This window comes from Schistocerca piceifrons, chromosome 2 (genome assembly GCF_021461385.2).
Source record: "Schistocerca piceifrons isolate TAMUIC-IGC-003096 chromosome 2, iqSchPice1.1, whole genome shotgun sequence".
NCBI lineage: Eukaryota > Metazoa > Arthropoda > Insecta > Orthoptera > Acrididae > Schistocerca > Schistocerca piceifrons.
The window spans coordinates 420,371,059-420,390,784 of record NC_060139.1 but is presented as its reverse complement, the minus strand read 5'-3'; the positions used below and the strand labels follow the sequence as shown (position 1 = coordinate 420,390,784).

At 38.9% G+C, this 19,726-nt stretch overlaps 1 protein-coding gene across 1 annotated transcript in view; it reads right to left on the bottom strand.

The window, feature by feature from the left end:
* LOC124775860 overlaps positions 1 to 19,726 on the bottom strand; it is a 416,537-nt gene that overhangs the window by 299,540 nt on the left and 97,271 nt on the right. Inside the window, exons 8-9 of the mRNA XM_047250694.1 lie at positions 16,390 to 16,685; positions 10,494 to 10,671 (exon numbers count right to left, since the gene is read on the bottom strand). Coding sequence (XP_047106650.1) covers positions 10,494 to 10,671; positions 16,390 to 16,685 — 474 coding nt within the window. The remainder of the gene's footprint in view (positions 1 to 10,493; positions 10,672 to 16,389; positions 16,686 to 19,726) is intronic.

The window sequence follows — 19,726 nt, the reverse complement described above, 5'->3', positions numbered from 1 at the left end:
CACGAACACCAATTCTGCAAAGACTTGAGCATCCTCATGTTCAAAATGCAGAGGTATCATTACATCACTGTTAGCAACATTGTAGCCCAAACATACTTCCTTGCTAAGTACCTGATGGACACACTTAGCCCAGGTTTGGAAATATCAGATCATATTAGTAATTCTGGATTTTGTGCAATACTTCAAAATGTTAGGTTAAAGAGCTCCGACATTATTGCTAGCTTTGGTTTCATAACTTTCTCAGTAAGTTTCTTTACAGCAAGCCTTGGAACATCTTTGGAACTTATTAAACAGAAATTCAACTTGGGAGACCTCTAACATCTTTACAGACGGCTGAAAGCGACTTGTTCTTTCTGTTACTCTGACAACACATTCATAATATGGCCACATGGAAGAGAGAAGCAGAGTGAATTCCATAATCTGAACATCAACCTTATCAGGGAACTTAAAGTCAATGGTGTGAGCCCCTTTCTGGATGTCCTGGCAAAACAGGGAGCATATGGTACACTGAGTGACAAGCGGGTACCAGAAGAAGTTGCACAATGACTTGTACTTATACGGTCCTACTGCCACTATGCAGCACAGAGGAAAAGCATGTAATGACACAAAATTATTTTTATTGGATATTTGTAATATCCCGGACAAATAAGTTTGCTCTCTCAAAAAAATCGATTATAGCGGAGTGAGGTCTGCATAATGAAATGAAAGCTATATTTCTTGTTTACTGTAACAAAAAATATTAGATACTGTTTTTGTTTCTCGATTATGTTCCAGAATTTCAGAGCAATGAGATGCAGCAATGCAATGTGACAGTGTGTCTCACAAGTTTGTACAGCATGCGGCTGTTGCAGAGTTTCTAGCACTCCGTCCAATACATCTTTGAGATCCACATGCTTCACAATGATTACATTTATTAAAATTTGAGAAAGGATTACTCTGCATAAAAAAGATTGTTTTTTTTTATATGATTTCTGCTCAGGACTTCAGTCTGATCAGACAAGTTAAAACTACCAATTAATGAATAAATGAGTCTAGTTTTCATGAAAGATATCAAGTAATTTGAAATACATCCAAATATTTCCTTCACAAAGACAAAAGAAATAGAGAATAAAAATAATTAACAATGGACAGAGGACCGTTGCAAGTAGTTTACACAACTTGATGAACATTTGGCACTCTTTGGTTTGGGAATAAGTGTGCTTTATGGAGAATTTTTTTTATATTAAGCAAGAGAAAAGCCAGTTGGTTGAACTGAGACCAACTGAGCACTAATTGAAATAAGAATAAATAAATGATAATCTACGTTTTGATGATCTGGTGTCTGAGTGCACACTAAGAGGCAGACAATTTCTTAATCAATGGCAGTTTGGCAATAAAGCAGGTGTGGTCAGATGTTTTTGTCCACAGCAGTTGACATAAAGTGAGTTGCAGCTGCACAGCCGAATGATTAGCTGTAATATTTTTCGTAAGTGTAAAATTTGGAGCACACCTGAAAAACATGGATGGCCCTTGCTTAATCACTTGCAATCTAAATTTATTACTCTTGGTAACTTCTGTATCAATGGCCTTACATACTGTTGGCCGAGAATGCTAAATCTCCTCCCTATACCATGGCATCTCTCTTTGTCACACAATGCTGTTGCACATGCAGCTGCACGATGACTGACTCCGCCTTTCCAGATTCGTTACACACATAGCCTTGTCGCGGCCTTCAGCCTTATCAACTTCCAGCTGCATTAAAATCACTAACAGTATCTGTTAATGTTGAAGGGAAGCCAGATATGGATATCACCCACCGTGGTCTTGTTATATTTGTCTCAAATGAGTTGGCAATTGGCGATGAAGCTCTACTGAGCAGGTTGCAAATTCTATATGCTGATTTTCATATTCGTCATTGCCAGGTCGATGGTCTGATCAACGCTGAAGCCTTGTCTGAGGAGTGCTTGCCTGATACTTTGGCTACATAGGTTGAAGACTTGGACCCAAATATGTCGTATGATCATGTGAGATGGACCTCCATTAAGGAAGATAAGCAAAGGACGACTCGTTCATTGTTGTGTGAGGCATCTCATGGGACAAATACCTACGACAGTAACGCCAATGCATCGATTATTGATGGAGTTCCATCATAATGTTTGGCAACTTTTAAATATACATATGGGAACAATGAACATCAATTAATTAAAATACCAACAATTAATGCTACTGTCATAGTTGAAGCTGGACTTCTGCTAGTCATGAACAGGTCAACAAATATATCGAGGTGTGATACTGCTGTTATAGCAACAGAGTAGGTGGGTGAACTGTTTTGATGCAGTAATAAAACCACTAGCACTGACAACTGTAGAGCTGATGTGTGTGAAGTGTGTTGTGAGTAGAGGAATTTATTCACTGGGGTGATCATTTGTACTGTGAATGACAATGATGACAGTTACTACTGACAATAATATGATTACTACATGGCTACAATTAATTCAGCAAATTAAATGAAAGGGTCAAGGAAATGGAAAATGTAATGGATGAAAAATTCAACAAAAGGATGTCAGGCTGAGACATTTAGCGCACAAACATGTGGAAGGATGTTCCAGTTAGATAGTAGAGCAGACTAGAGGTATATGAATTTGCACAAATTATCAGGGACACTGAGAAAAAGGAGAAATGGCTCTGAGCACTATGGGACTTAACATCCATGGTCATCAGTCCCCTAGAAATTAGAACTACTTAAACCTAACTAACCTAAAGACATCGCACAACACCCAGTCATCACGAGGCAGAGAAAATCCCTGACCCCGCCGGGAATCGAACCCGGGCACGGGAAGCGAGAACGCTACCGCACGACCACGAGCTGCGGACAGGGACACTGAGAAAATGGTAGCAAATGGATTAGAAATGGTAGAGGACTTAGAGCCAAAGATAGCTCAAAAGAAATTTGGGATGGCTAGGCAACTAACAAGGTGAGTGATCAGGTAGATCACATTCAGCAGAAGATGAATGACATTGAGGGGAATGTTGCTAAGTGTATGAATGAGGTTGTTAAACTGAAAGAATATTTTTTATATAAATTGTGATCACTCAAGGGAATGATGGAGGAACTAGATGTCAATGAAGAAAGACTACATAAGAAGAATTAAAGAATTTAATAGTAGGTTAAACAGTAAAAGTCAGCCAGTCTGCACTTGGGACTAAACTGTCAGAAAAGGCGGAATCTTATAAGAGTTATTTACGGAGTATAAAATAGGACTTACAAAAAATTATTCCATATTAGAAGTTACCAATGCTAACTACCGTGGGGAACTGGGATACAGAGCACAAGAGCGTCAACATACTATTAAGTGTAGGGAGAACGTTATTTTGAGAATAGGAGAAATCTGTGCCATCGCTTTATGGTGTTCAAACATAAATGTGATGCATACCCAGTCGTATTTTTGAAAGCATTTAAGTGTTATTACCTGAAACATGGGTGGATAAACAACAAATAAGATTTGTGTCGAGTCGCTTGTAATGAGAAGCAGGCCATTGGGCAATGTAACACACGTGTGATTATTGGAACTTGATTTGACTTAACTTTTAAGAGTAAATACTGGTCAGATGGAGCTCAAAAGAAACTGACATTGGAATTGTTGAGCCCTACTTCTGATGGTACTTCTTGGAGAGGATAAAAGATTTTGTTGAGTAGTATTCTAATAAAGCAGTGTTTAGGTGAACTGATAACATAAGATTATTTAGCAAAAATGTTAACTGCCGTATCATCCTCACAAACAGAAGAAAAGTTAGTGTGGCACGATTGGACAAAAATTAATTGATTTTTTTTATTTTCTGGAACAAATGGATGTTCTAGTGAGAATGGGAAGGAGTAGTGCACCAATCATAGAAGGCTGGACCCTCACAGAAATGAGAACAACTTAAGAAAACACGGTAGGGAACAATGAGGCGAATCAATGAAAGGAGGAATGTTAATGGCAGATGGAAGAGTAGGAACCAGTCAAGTGGACAGAGGTTGGAAAACCAGAACGGCAATAGGAGAGCAATGGAGAAAAACTAGCATGCCTCAGGTCTGGGATCCAACTATCAGAGGACTCAGAACCAGGGCCCACAACAGTTGATATGAGATAATATGACTTCAAAATTTTTAGTAAGAGAGGGCAGGCATATCTTCCATTGGAATAGAGGCAGAAAGAAAGATGCGATTCATAATAGTAAGATGATTGGAGAAATCGCCATTAATGCCCAAAATAAAGAGATGGAAAAAATCTGGGAAACTGGAATAGTATCTGGTGAATGGAAAAAAGCACTGATTCACCTTCAATTCAAAAAGGGTAATAGAGCTGACATTAAGAAATATTGTGGCATTTCCATCATACCTCAAGCTTATAAGGTACTCTCCAAACCACTGCGGCTTATGCTGGATGAGCAAGTCCATCATCAACTTGGTGAATATGAAATGAATTCAGGAAAGACAGATCGTGGTTGAGCAGATTTGGAGCCTGAAAAGAGTTTTGGAAAATTACATCTCTCAGAATCTGATAGTGGTCTTTATTAATTTATGTTTTGGTCAACTGGAAGATATTGTATAGTGATAAAATCTGGAGTGGATGCTAAAACAGCGGAAACTGTCAACCAAAAATAAAATTCATAACAGAACTCACCAAAAAAGATTTAGTTAAAACTGGAGTTCAACAGCATGATGGACTTTCCGAATTTATCTTCAATTGTGTGTTAGATAAGTTCATTCAAGATTGGGAAAAAATTTGCAAGGGAATAGCTACTAACAAAGTTCAAACTGGAAAATCAAAGCATGGTTGGAGTCAATTGCCTTGCCTTTACCAGTGACCTTGTAATCCTGTCAAGAAAACACTGCAAACACAAGTGGAACAAATAAACATGTTAATAGAACAGACAGAAAAAACTGGCCTCCAAATTACTTTCGATAAAACAAAGCGCATAATCAATATCAGAGCAGCACCCCATCACCTAACAAAGGAGTATGTTAAAACAGAAAAAATGGACGGTTTCAAATACCTTGGTAAGACAGTTAAGATAAAAACTACTCAAAAGGATGTCAACAGCAGTAGGCAAGAGAAGATGGGTCACTCCTTTTAATAGGATGCTTATCATATACAAGAAAAAGGCAATCTCATGAAAAGCTAAACTCAGGCATAATAACACAGTGATCAAATCCGAGGGTCTGCATACGAGAGAATGGCTCAGAATGATATGAAAGACAGAACTGAAAGAAGCTATGAAGTTTCGGTGCAAGACTCTTCACAATATACAGTCCTACGATAAAAGATGGGCAGTAAAGACTTTGAGAAAGAGCAAAGTTATACAGGGATAATGAATGGCTGATGGAATCAATAAGGAAAGGACAGCTGAAGTTTACTAGTGGCTTACAAAGAGTATGGTGGAGTTTAAAAAATGAAGACAAAGATTTTAAAAGGGAATCTGTTAAGAGTTTTAAGGAAATAGAGCAGCAAAGAATGTTGTTGTTGTTATGGTCTTCAGTCCTGAGACTGGTTTGATGCATCTCTCCATGCTACTCTATCCTGTGCAAGCTGCTTCATCTCCCAGTACATACTGCAGCCTACATCCTTCTGAATCTGCTTAGTGTATTCATCTCTTGGTCTCCCTCTATGATTTTTACCCTCCACGCTGCCCTCCAATACTAAATTGGTGATCCCTTGATGCCTCAGAACATGTCCTACCAACCGATCCCGTCTTCTAGTCAAGTTGTGCCACAAACTCCTCTTCTCCCCAATTCTATTCAATACTTCCTCATTAGTTATGTGATCTACCCATCTAATCTTCAGCATTCTTCTGTAGCACCACATTTTGAAAGCTTCTATTCCCTTTTTGTCTAAACTATTTATCATCCATGTTTCACTTCCATACATGGCTACACTCCATACAAATACTCTCAGAAACGACTTCCTGACACTTAAATCTATACCCGATGTTAACAAATTTCTCTTCTTCAGAAACGCTTTCCTTGCCATTGCCAGTCTACCTTTTATATCCTCTCTACTTCGACCATCATCAGTTATTTTGCTCCCCAAATAGCAAAACTCCTTTACTACTTTAAGTGCCTCATTTCCTAATCTAATTCCCTCAGCATCACCCAAATTAACTAGACAACATTCCATTACCTCGTTTTACTTTTGTTGATGTTCATCTTATATCCTCCCTTCAAGTCACTGTCCATTCTGTTCAACTGCTCTCCCAAGTCCTTTGCTGTCTCTGACAGAATTACAATATCATCGGTGAACCTCAAAGTTTTTATTTCTTCTCCATGGATTTTAATACCCACTCTGAATTTTTCTTTTGTTTCCCCTACTGCTTGCTCAATACACTGTTGAATAGCATCGGGGAGGGGCTACAACCCTGTCTCACTCCCTTCCCAACCACTGCTTCCCTTTCATGTCCCTCGACTCTTATAACTGCCATCTGGTTTCTGTACAAATTGTAAATAGCCTTTCACTCCCTGTATTTTACCCCTGCCACCTTCAGAATTTGAAAGAGAGTATTCCACTCAACATTGTCAAAAGCTTTCTCTAAGTCTACAAATGCTAGAAACGTAGGTTGGCCTTTTCTTAATCTAGCTTCTAAGATACGTCGTACGGTCAGTATTGCCTCACGTGTTCCAATATTTCTACAGAATCCAAACTGATCTTCCCCGAGTTCGGCTTCTAGCAGTTTTCCATTCGTCTGTAAAGAATTCGCGTTAGTATTTTGCAGCCGTGACTTATTAAACTGATAGTTCGGTAATTTTCACATCTGTCAACACTTGCTTTCTTTGGGATTGGAATTATTACATTCTTCTTGAAGTCTGAGGGTATTTCACCTGTTTCATACATTTTGCTCACCAGATGGTAGAGTTTTGTCAGGACTGGTTCTCCCAAGGCAGTCAGTAGTTCCAATGGAATGTTGTCTACTCCAGGGGCCTTATTTCGACTCAGGTCTTTCAGTGCTCTGTCGAACTCTTCACGCAGTATCTTATCTCCCATTTCATCTTCATTTACATCCTCTTCCATTTCCATAATATTGTCCTCAAGTACATCGCCCTTGTATAGACCCTCTATATACTCCTTCCACCTTTCTGCCTTCCCTTCTTTGCTTAGAACTGGGTTTCCATCTGAGCTCTTGATATTCATACAAGTGGCTCTCTTTTCTCCAAAGGTCTCTTTAATTTTCCTGTAGGCAGTATCTATCTTACCCCTAGTGAGATAAGCCTCTACATCCTTACATTTGTCCTCTAGTCATGCCTGCTTAGCCATTTTTCACTTCCTGTCGATCTCATTTTTGAGACGTTTGTATTCCTTTTTGCCTGCTTCATTTACTGCATTTTTATATTTTCTCCTTTCATCAATTAAATTCAATATTTCTTCTGTCACCCAAGGATTTCTATTAGCCCTTGTCTTTTTACCTACTTGATCCTCTGCTGCCTTCACTACTTCATCCCTCAAAGCTACCCATTCTTCTTCTACTGTATTTCTTTCCCCCATTCCTGTCAATTGTTCCCTTATGCTCTCCCTGAAACTCTGTAAAACCTCTGGTTCTTTCAGCTTATCCAGGTCCCATCTCCTTAAATTCCCACCTTTTTGCAGTTTCTTTCGTTTTAATCTACAGTTCATAACCAACAGATTGTGGTCAGAGTCTACATCTGCCCCTGGAAATGTCTTTCAATTTAAAACCTGGTTCCTAAATCTCTGTCTTACCATTATATAATCTATTTGAAACCTCTCAGTATCCCCAGGTTTCTTCCATGTATACAACCTTCTTTTATGATTCTTGAGCCAAGTGTTAGCTATGATTAAGTTGTGCTCTGTGCAAAATTCTACCAGGCGGCTTCTTTCATTTCTTACCCCAACCCATATTCACCTACTATGTTTTCTTCTCTTCCTTTTCCTACTATCGAATTCCAGTCACCCATGACTATTAAATTTTCATCTCCCTTCAGTATCTGCATAATTTCTTTTATCTCATCATATATTTCTTCAATTCTTCGTCATCTGCAGAGCTAGTTGCCATATAAACTAGTACTACTGTAGTAGGCATGGGCTTCGTGTCTATCTTGGTCACAGTAATGCGTTTGCTATGCTGTTTGTAGTAGCTTACCCACACTCCTATTTTTTTATTCATTATTAAACCTACTCCTGCATTACCCCTATTTGATTTTGTATTTATAACCCTGTATTCACCTGACCAAAAGTCTTGCTCCTCCTGCCACCGAACTTCGCTAATTCCCACTACATCTAACTTTAACCTATCCATTTGCCTTTTTAAATTTTCTAATGTACCTGCATGATTAAGGGATCTGACATTCCATGCTCCAGTCCGTACAATGCCAGTTTTCTTTCTTCTGATAACGACGTCCTCTTGAGTAGTCCCCGCCCGGAGATCCGAATGGGGGACTATTTTACCTCCGGAATATTTTACCCAAGAGGACGCCATCAGCATTTACCATACAGTAAAGCTGCATTCCCTCGGAAAAAATTATGGCTGTAGTTTCCCCTTGCTTTCAGTCGTTCACAGTACCAGCACAGGAAGGCCGTTTTGGTTAGTGTTACAAGGCCAGATCAGTCTATCATCCAGACTGTTGCCCCTGCAACTACTGAAAATGCTGCTGCCTCTCTTCAGGAACCATACATTTGTCTGGCCTCTCAACAGACACCCCTCTGTTTATGGTTCATGGGGGAAGTAACAAAGAAGAAGGTCAACTAAAACTTGGGGTGAATGCCACTACTAAAAATCAAACTGAACTTGTGCATGACAGAGAAATCCTGGATTGGAACATGAGAAGTGTCTGTGATAAATCGTAGCTAGATAGCATGGGAGCAGTTGAATATGAATTTGAAAGTGGACATGAAATTGTCTTGTATGAGACCTCTATCATTACAAGAACTCCCTTCACCAGTGCACTGAGTGTCTAATAACAACTCACACAGGTAGCACTACTCCCAAACCTAGTTTGCAAACAGATTTTCTGTGCCTTATGGTCACACTGAAATGGAAAAACAGAACCATATACTTTGCCACAGCTTTAATTATCATCATGTCTGGAAATGAGGGACGTCCTACCCAAAAACCTTTCCATACCCACCCAATTTACATAACAACCTAGTCCATCCCTACGCCACTCCCACTCGAAACCCCTTTCCATACAGATCATATGTATGTGGATGACCGAGGTGCAAGAGCTGCCCAATCCACCTACCCAACACATCCTCCTGTCACAGGCTTATCCTGTCCAATCAGAGGCAGAGCCATCTGAGAAAGCAGCCATGTCATAAAGCAGCCCTGTTGCAATCACTGCACAGCTCTTTATGTAGGTATGACAACCAACCAGCTGTTCTTCAGAATGAATGGCCACTGCAACATACAGCTGAGCACAACATCCTCGAGTTCAATGGCTGCTACACAACTCGGGCCAACTGATACCATCCCTCCACCACCAGCTTTTTGAACTACACAGATGAGAGTTATCCCTGCAACACTTTCCTTTGCTCCCAAAATCCTCCTGGCCTCAACTCTTAACAGTTTCATCTTCCTGTGTCCTGTTACCCCACCCTAGTCCACATCTCTGTTTCACTTTCATCATGCACTGCACCCTACCAGCTCCAGTACCCATCATGCCTAACCCTTGCAACTGCCACCTCTCCCTTCCCCCATTCCTAGCCAGCATCACTGCTGCCTCTCTCCAATCTTCTAGCCACCCACTTCGGACCCTCTAACTGCCTCCCACCTCACTTACCCTAAATAATCGACCAAACACGTCCCCTGACCCTACCCACATCTACCTATCGAAATGGAGTCGCAACATTGTGAGTCCAGCATTTTTGAGGCACATGGGTGCATGGTCTCCTTTACTCCTAAATTATTTACATTCTGCCAGAACTTTCCTTATACTATTTATTATGACCGCTAATGGTTTCTGAGATAGCTCATTAAAATGAGCTATAGATATCAAAACATATAATAATACCTTCAATAAAGACAGTGGTCTGCAGCTGAGTACAATGAGGAACATCGCCACTGCAAGGTTGAAAGGGGCATGGCACACACCGGATGAAAACAAAGAACACTGCCTTATACTGCAATGGTATGAGCTTCAGTGACATTACAGGCATACCATGGCTATATAAGGAGGAGGCCAGCAATCAACAGTAGTCAAATATCTCTTGACCATGACTGAGGAGCACAGATGTGATGTGTCTGAAAGATCACTAAGATTTTGTTCAATAACAATCCTATTTCTAAAAATCAAATAGTACTTTGTCTTGTTTGTGCTAGATAAGACCATTCCTGCCAAACAGCAAAATATAAAAGTGGGAATACTGTGTATTAACATTATAGTGATGTCAACAATAAATGTCGAGTTTGTGACAGAATAAGGTATTAATGACCATGACACACAAAATGATAAATCAACATTTATATTATAAGAACCATAAAGCAGTTACTACAGCAAATTAGTGACTCAAATATTTACAACTTACTCTAGAGAGTTTGTAGAGAGCAATGGCCTGAGGAAAGTCCTTTGCTGATAGCTTGAGATCTCCAGCCATTTCCAGTAGCTGTTGCAGATTGAGGCCAAAAATGAGTGCCAAACGTTCAGCTCGTTCTATTTCAGAATGTTCTAATATCAGTTCCATAAATATCTCAACAGGAGGATGGCTGCAGCATGTGACAATAATACAAGTTCTGTTATAAAATACAATATTTGGCAATGCATGTCAAAGTGACCACAAAAATAATTTAACATAAATCAAAAGTTTCAACCAAACAGAGCTGTAGAGATAAGTGCTGCTATGTGGAAGTTGCTTTATTTTGTATGTTTCACACTGCTCATCTTAAGCCAATGACTAATAGAACTAGAAATAAAACGCATCTGCAAACAGTAACGCTTTTCTTTTCACCACAAAGAATTCTGATGATCACAATGTCAACTTTGACAGAACACTGTGTTTTATTCATTTATTGGTAGGAAGATACAATGCTAAGATTACCTTCACTAGTTTTTCCTAAACATACAAAATTGTGTATGTGCCTCAACAATCGAAATTCCAGAGATTTCAGACACTCCCATACATACATTAAAAGAGAGATTATAGCTAACATAAACTATTTCTGAAAATTACATTAATAAGCAACAACTATTAATAGTTATGTGAAATAATTTGTGTGTTAAAAAAGAACCTGTAGGTGGAACAAGAAACTATAGCTTCGTAATAATGCCTTTTTTTTTTTTTTTTAATTATACTTCTCAGCATGAGTTTATCTGTTACAGATTGCTCAAGATTATCACAAACACACTGACAAAGCTACATCTGAACTCTGTAAAACACTATTAAGCACATGGCAAAGGCTAACTTATACTGTGTAATAATTAAGGCTTCTTGTCACTCCATTCACGGATGGAGCATTTGACAAATTATTCTTTTTATTTCTTACATGGTTTTGTGCATCTTGTTTATCTCAGCAGCAGTGATACACAGACATTCAAGAATATTTGTAGATTACTCCCTGAAAACTTGTTCTTCAAGTATGTTAGGACGTAATCCATTGATATAGTTCTTATGGAAGTGTGACAGAGATGCTGAAATAACATGAATGGGAATCTTAGGAAGAAAGTTGTCATGGATGACTGTGGGTAACTTACAAGAATTGGAATTACAAAGATGACTATGTGATACTTCTGGTAACTCCTCATAAGTCTTGTACAGGGATCCCCATAATAAAGTAAGAGTTTAGGGTATGTACACAGGTATACACAATCATTTCCCCTTGGTTCATACGTGAATGAAATTGGACAGAAACTAGCTAATATTAGTTCGAACTACTTTCCACTCTGAATTGTATAATTGTTTGCTCAGTATAAAAGCAGATGGAGATGGTTTCAAGGTAACCAACAAAATGATATTGTTGTGAATCTTGCACAAATCTCAAACAGTTTCAATTAATTCTATATAAATGTAGTAAAATCTGACGTAGACTTGACAGCATTTCAGTACAATGTTAATTTTAGCAACATACTTGACAGACAAACTATATATCTTGAACATTTTCATTAAATCAATGAAAAAGACACAGAAGACACACTATCATCCCTAAAATAAATAAATAAATAAATAAAATTTAAAAAAATTCAGCTGGCTAGTGCAGAATATCATCCACTGTAATCTAGGCAGCATATTATATTATTTCACACCTCTTAACTATCATCATCAATAAATCCTTAGAAATTTGTTTCCCTACTGTATCACAATAGGCTGAGAGAAAACCAATGTTCCAAAAGGGGTAGACAGAAAATACAGGAAATTACTGCCCTATTGCTCATTTCCCTGTTTTTTTCAAAGTAATCAAAAAGATTGTGATGAAAAAATTAGAAAAGATGGTGACAAAAGAAAATCGAGAAGATGGTGGGGGAAAAACACAACCAAACCGGGAGGAAAAAAAGAAGATTGTGACAAAAGATTGAAATTATTCTTATGGAAAAGGCCATATACTGAAACCGTTACATTGTTGCTTGGATTGCCCACATGAGACTAAGTCGTTCCCTATTAATTACTCTTATTATTCCAAGAAGATATATTGTGTGATTGAAGCTTGGTTCAACTTTATTTGGGCCTCAAAGACTCTTTTGTTTATAATAGTGATTTCTATCTTGGTCTTTGTATGCTAAATACAATGGTCTTAAAAATATTGAGCCCTATGCCTGCACAACACCCAGTCCAAACCCATTGTACCTAAATCTCACATTATGTTTGGGTAACAGTGTTAAAATTGCATCTGAGAATACCTCTATCATCATGAGGACTAAGATTTTCTGGTACAGCTTAATTAAAAAAAGAGCTATATGCATCACAATGCCTAATAATACCCACAATAAAGATGGAAGCTTCCAGCTCAGAATAACATGTAACTAGGCCATTGCAATATTGAAGTAGGCATGCCGGAGATGGGTCAAAAACATAGCACTGGACTAACTAAACATAAGTGATATTGCAGCCAGTAACACAATTATACAAGGATGTGGACATCATGCACACAGCAGTCAGTTACTGCTTTCCAATGGCTGAGGAACACTCAGTCAAAAGCTCAAAAAAGTGTAAAACTGCAAGCTGCATCTGGAAGCCTGAGAAGATTTTATGAAGACTAGTGCAAAAATCAAACTTCATCACTTCACAATCCAAGCCTAATATTCAGTGTCACAATCAAATTCAATCACACTACTCCAGTCAACCATCTCCTTTCACTTATTTGAAAATGCCACTTTACTATGCAGTTCCAACCTACAACCAAGAGAGGAAACTCAAACCCTGCCTACAACATTTGTAATGCCAATTCCAAAGAGACCCTCATCCCCTTGCCTAAGGTATTTTCCTCCAGGCACTTCAGGAATACCTCAGTTCGAGTATACCTCCGTGAAAAACATCACCAAGAACCCAAACAGTTCTCAAGCTGAGTCCACAGCAGTCCTCGACCTCTGCGTGGAAAGAAGCTCCACTACAGTGATATTTGGCCATGGGAGTATGTGGCAGAGGGTCTTTTGTCAGCTGTCAGACAACTCAACATAGAAAACTGTTCCTAATGACCTCAGTCCTGCAGAAATTCCCAAAATCTCTAGACTACAAGGACTTACAACTACCTCCAGAGGACTCCTCACTTCTCCTGATTCTCCCCCCCCCCCCCCCCCCCCCACCTGTTTTCCACAAACTCTAGAGAGAGGTACTTGCTCTTGAACAAAATCTCGCATTCAATTATACTGGTGGTTGTTAGTGTTTAACGTCCCGTCGACAACGAGGTCATTAGAGACGGATTCAATTATACTTGTAGACTTAACATACATTATCAAATCCTTGTTTTACACACACACACACACACACACACACACACACACACACACACACACACACAGACCATATTTCCTTATTTACTTGTAGTCTGTTATTCTAGCCTCCTCCTCTGCTCTCCTCTTGTTCTTAACTGCGCCACTCATTTCACTTCTCATTTTCTCTTCCTCTCAACCCAGTTTTACCTCTTCTTATTCTGTTCTTCTCTCATCTCTGGACTGAAGCTGTCACAATCCTTATTTTTTATGTACTGTAATACCCTTCTATTGTCTGCGACTTCTACCCTTTCATCTTTTTCTTCTCTCTTCCCAGCCTTAGACTGGTCCCTCTCAATCTGGGATCTAAGTAATCTGTCCCTCCCTTTAAACCTTCCAATACCTATCCTTTTTTCTCTCTCAGGGAAGAAACTAACAGTCCTAAAAGCTATAAATAGTTACTCTATTTTGAAATGTCGACTGGAATTTCACCTACTGCAGGTATCTCTTGGACAGCACTTTCATCTCTATGTAATTTTACAACCTGAACAAATTAGCCTTTGCAATATGCATATCAGCAAGTGTCACCCATATGGACATCAAAAAGAGATTATTTCACAGTTCTTTTGAGTCAGTTATTCCACTTGGTACAATTTTCTGAAGAATGGCATCAAACATTACAATGTTATAAGTACCATACGAAAAAAATGTCAGAAATGTTTGCTGTCCCATAAAGAGACTCATGATTATTTAAAAATTTAAAACACTTGATACTGATATTTCAAACACAACTACACCACTTCTCACAGAAACAGATTCGAAGATATAGAATGACATATTTATCTGTGGACTGCTGTTCTTTTTATTTTCCATGCGGTTGGCCAATAAAAAGAATACAGCCTACTTGGAACATGTTATCATTCTCAATGAACTACCTGTTATGAAATATTGGCATCTCCTCTACTTTTATATGCATCTTTCAGCAGTATTTGGAATTTTGCTACTTCAGAGACATGTTTTACAAAGTTGGCAACGAGTTCTTACATATACAAAGCAAACTATTCACGAAAATGCCATCACCTGGAGGTATCTTCCAAATGTGGGTTGTGTGTTACATGTTCACTCACTTATCCAAAAGTTACACGAATTACCCAGTTATAAGGTTTTCGTTACAGGGAAAATTTACTAAAGTTCAAATCAAATAACACTCATCACACTTAACGCAGTAATCCCTATATTTGATCCACTGATGGAAACAGTTTTTAATGTCATCCAGAGTTATAGTGGTAGTAGCTTCAGTAAGTTGCTTCACCTCTTTCATGTCCTGAATACACTTTTACTTCAGGCTGATTTTCATTCTAGAGAACAGTAATAAGTGTCAATGGGCGACATCTGTTGTGGTAAAGGTGAGTGTGAAACTACTGTGTGATTGCTGTTGGCCAAAAATTGTCTGACACTTTGTTCCATGTGAGCAATAATGTTGTTATGGTGTAGGATCTAGTCCTTTGATCAGAAAAATGCAGCCTATTTTTTCTGTAGTGTTTCATCCTTTAGTTTTGGTGCCTGAAAAAAGTGATGCTAGTTAACTGTAATACCTCTGTAAACAAAATCATTGTGAACCATCCTTTTTATGAAATAAAAAAGGAACTGCCATCATGTGGGTTTTCTCTTTTATTTTTTTCCAGTCATGATGCTGAGGTAGCTTCCACTGGCTCAACTCTTGCCCAGTTTCTGGATCATATGCATACAGTTTCTGCTGCAGATTTCAAGAAACAAAACTTGTTGTTAGCACATTGCTCTGTCATGTTCATGAGTGAAAAATCAACATCTACAAAAGCAAGCATCTACATCTACATGGACACTCTGCAAATCACATTTAAGTGCCTGGCAGAGAGTTCATCGAACCACCTTCACAATTCTCTATTATTCCAATCTCGTATAGCATGCAGAAAGAATTAACACCTACATCTTTCCGTATGAGCTCCGATTTCCCTTATTCAGTTTCTGGACAAAGTCTTATCAGCAGAAGAAACACACAGACTAATACATGCACACCTCATAAACACATACACATATACATGGCCACTGTCATCTCTGGATGTCGTGGCCCCACTCAGAGAGAGAGTGAGTGAAAGGACCAGAAACAGTGTAGTCCATTAGTACATCCTGCTGCTCCTAAATATGACCATAATAATTAGATATCTGACAAGTAAATCTGCTGCAAACAATGTATGTCTGAATTTTACGTATGCCAATATGTTAGATAGAGTAAAAATGCTCACTTGCTGTGTAGAAATTGCTGAGCAGCAGATGGAGACACAAATTAGAAGTTGAAAGCCGCAACTTTACAATTGGTTTTTCAAGAGCACACACACCAGCCCCCCCCCCCTCCCCCCCAACTTTACAACTGGTTCTTCAGAGCATGTTCACACACACACACACACACACACACACACACACACACACACACACACACACACACAGAGAGAGAGAGAGAGAGAGAGAGAGAGAGAGAGAGAGAGAGAGAGAGAGACCTAAAATGTTTTTATTTTGAAATAACATACCTCAATTTTACTTCATACAGTCCATGATTGGTAACAATAATAATGGTGTCAATAGATGGAGCATCAATTTTCAAGTCACTAACTTTTTGTGGTAATACAAATTGACCCCCTTGTTTGTCCAAGTCTTTTGCATACTTCCTGTATCTGTCATCCTTCCTACTTTCACTCTGTTCTGTATCCCCTTGTCTGTTTGTTTCTTCTTTTCTTTGGTAGGATGCAGAGTGTTTAAACACACTTAAAATTCTTTCATCATCTTTAAACCCAAATGAATTTATCACCGAGTCAGGATTGTAATCCTGTAAAAAGAAAATATTGCCACTATAGTACTGTAAATACATGTGAAAATTCCATTATTAAAGAGACATGAAGAACAATCAAAATGAACTGAGACCAAAGATATGGGGACATAAACAGGAGTGTACTGGCATTATTTATGCAGATTTCAACACTGCATAAATGACAAATTAGAGCTCATCATTACTATTGCATATGGATAAAATCAGAAGCACAGCTCTGAAGTCTACTACTGGACCACATTTTCTAAATTCCACAATATTTCATCAAGGTAGCTGCTTGATATTGTTTGCTGGTTGCTGCTGGCAAGTAGCAACTGCAATGGTCTTCTTGCAGAGTCTGCACATGAGTGAGATAGTTGCTTCCACACTAACGAAGGTAGCACAGCACACCTTGATTCCCAGTACCACAGAACCAAGGCCCTGTCAGCACACTCTCAAATACCTACCATGGATAGACTTATCTTATTTTTGGCATTTAGTAAAGTGTTGCATGTAAACGGTTTCACAGGATGCCTGAGGTGATTTTAAAGGTTCCTATAACAAACAAAAACTTCACATTATAATTGTTTATTATTATTATTATTATTATTATTATTATTATTAGCTTCCAGTATATGATAAATAAATGTACCTGCTACTCTTCGATATTGCCACCATCAGAGTTGCTTCCATACCACCACTCAGAAACAAATATATACACAGTCACCTAAAGTTTTCAAACAGTTACATCACCTACTGCTCCATCTCTCTGCTAGTAATTAACTGCCGATAACTGCTAAGGCAGTTACTTTTTTAATGGTGGCTTGTGATGTCTCTCTTATGGTATCATCCATGCCATACATCAGAATTACACAGATTTCTTTTGAATCAAATATATTTTAGCTGATTTCAAATGATGCTGCAGGCCAATTTTAAGCAAGATTAAGTGGGTCAAAATTGAATTTTGGGACCCTCAGAGATTACCAGTCCTTTCACGTACATATCATATTTATAATAGGGGTAAATAAGGAAGTCTTTGCCCCAGTATTTTATTATATGAAACACGGTTTACACAGGTAATTACAAATATACATACTATTCTATGTACCTTACACTACTTTTCCACACAGACCCCACATTGGTTCTGCACTAAATTTGAGCTGCCCATGTGGCAGAATTTCTGATTGACTTTGGAACCTATGGCAGACTGCTGGCTTTGCTTCATCGTTGCACGTGAATTGCTATCCTGCCAGGATTCTGCTTCAGCAGAATAAAAAATGTGGAAATCACTAGAGGAGGGGTATAGACTGTATGGTCTTTGGTCCAGACTTAACCAGTGAAATGATTGGAGCTTGTCAGCAGTTCTGATTGCACATGTGGACTCACATTGTCGTGGAAGATACTACATTGTTCATATCGAGAATCCCTTGGCATTTTTTCCCGGTGACAGCCCATAGACATGACTGTGTGGAACAATAATTGTTGGCATTGATGGCTACACATAGTGACATGAAATCTGGAAGGGGTGGTCCATGGCGATCCCAGACGACTTTTAACATCACTTTCCCAACAGATGACGCTGAACAGAATTTTTTGCCATAGGTGAACCCAGATGTTTCCACACCAAGCTCTGCTGCTTTGATTCTGGCATGAAATAAAATATCCACATTTCATCACCAGTAAAAATGCAGTCGATGAACTGTCACCCTCCTCAGCATACTATTGCAGATGAATCAGTGAAGCAATCATTCATTCACCTGCCTTTCATCAAGTCACCCAACTGCTTAGGCACCCACTGATGTGAAATCTTCTGGCACCCTAAGAACCTGTGTACAATGTCATAAATGCTTCCATATTAAATGCCGAGTTCCGGGGAAATGTCCTTGAGGTGCACACACTGATCCGCTTTTGTGATTGCATCCATGTGGGAAATGTTGTCAATCAGTCAGTGAGGAATGTGGCCTCCCCAAAAGCTCATTGTTATGCAAGCCTTCACAGCCTTTTATGAATTTACATCACCACCACCAACACTACCACCTCACAGTTGTGAAAGTGAGACACTTTTCCCCATACATGTCCATGGTGTATCACTTGCTGAGAGGTGATGGGCATCGCTTGCTGAGGCCTTAAGGAGAAAAAGACAGACTGTAGGGAGACAGTTGTGGCACAGATAGGTTAATGTGCCAGTTTACGTTCCAAGCAACTTGCTGTGCTTTGCATGAATATTTGAGTTCATGGCAGGTAATAGGTGGTGGCGTGCCAAGGTGTACATTAATAGTTGTAGTAGACAGAGTGGTTATGGAATAACATCGTGAAGTGTTATTAACCCACTGTGTATGGATTTGGCATGAAGAAAGCTCCAAAGTCAAACACAGTAACCACATGGAGGGGAGATTGTGGGGGGGGGGGGGGGGGGGGGGGGGGGAGTGGTGAAGAGATGGCATTGCATGGTTTGCAAAAGTGAAATAAGGTGGATGCTAAGGACCTTTAATTGGTGTCACACCTTAAAGGCACTGTGACTGGTGGGAAGTTATGCTATGTGGCTGAACAAAGATGAACTCAACTTCGGCATGATCTGGTTGAGCATCTGCAAGTTTGAAAAACTTTGTTCATTGCCACTGCTTTAATTGTTTTAGTAGGGTTCACCCTCTTCCTAACAACACTGATTTTGAATAGTTTTGTGTGAATATTGTGTATTATCCTCATCAGTGCTGGCTGCACTTGAAAGATGGGTATTACTATTATGTCTTCTGTTTAAAGCTGTTGTGTGATCTAGATTTTATTAAGCTATCTTAAGCAGTGCTGCACTTATTGAAACATATTCTAGTTTAATTACTTCAATTTGCAATCACTGGCCCATTAGCTTAACAAATTAACTGTTCACAATTTTTTTTACTGTTGACTGGCTAATGCTAGAATTTAATTCTCGCAAGAAAATTAACTGATGAGTAATTTTAGTGATGCCATTGCCTGATGCTGTTATTTATTTAAAGTTGAGTTTTAAAGTTTCTCTTACCCAGTGAAAATATTCTTTAATAATAATCGCAGTAATTGTATATTAC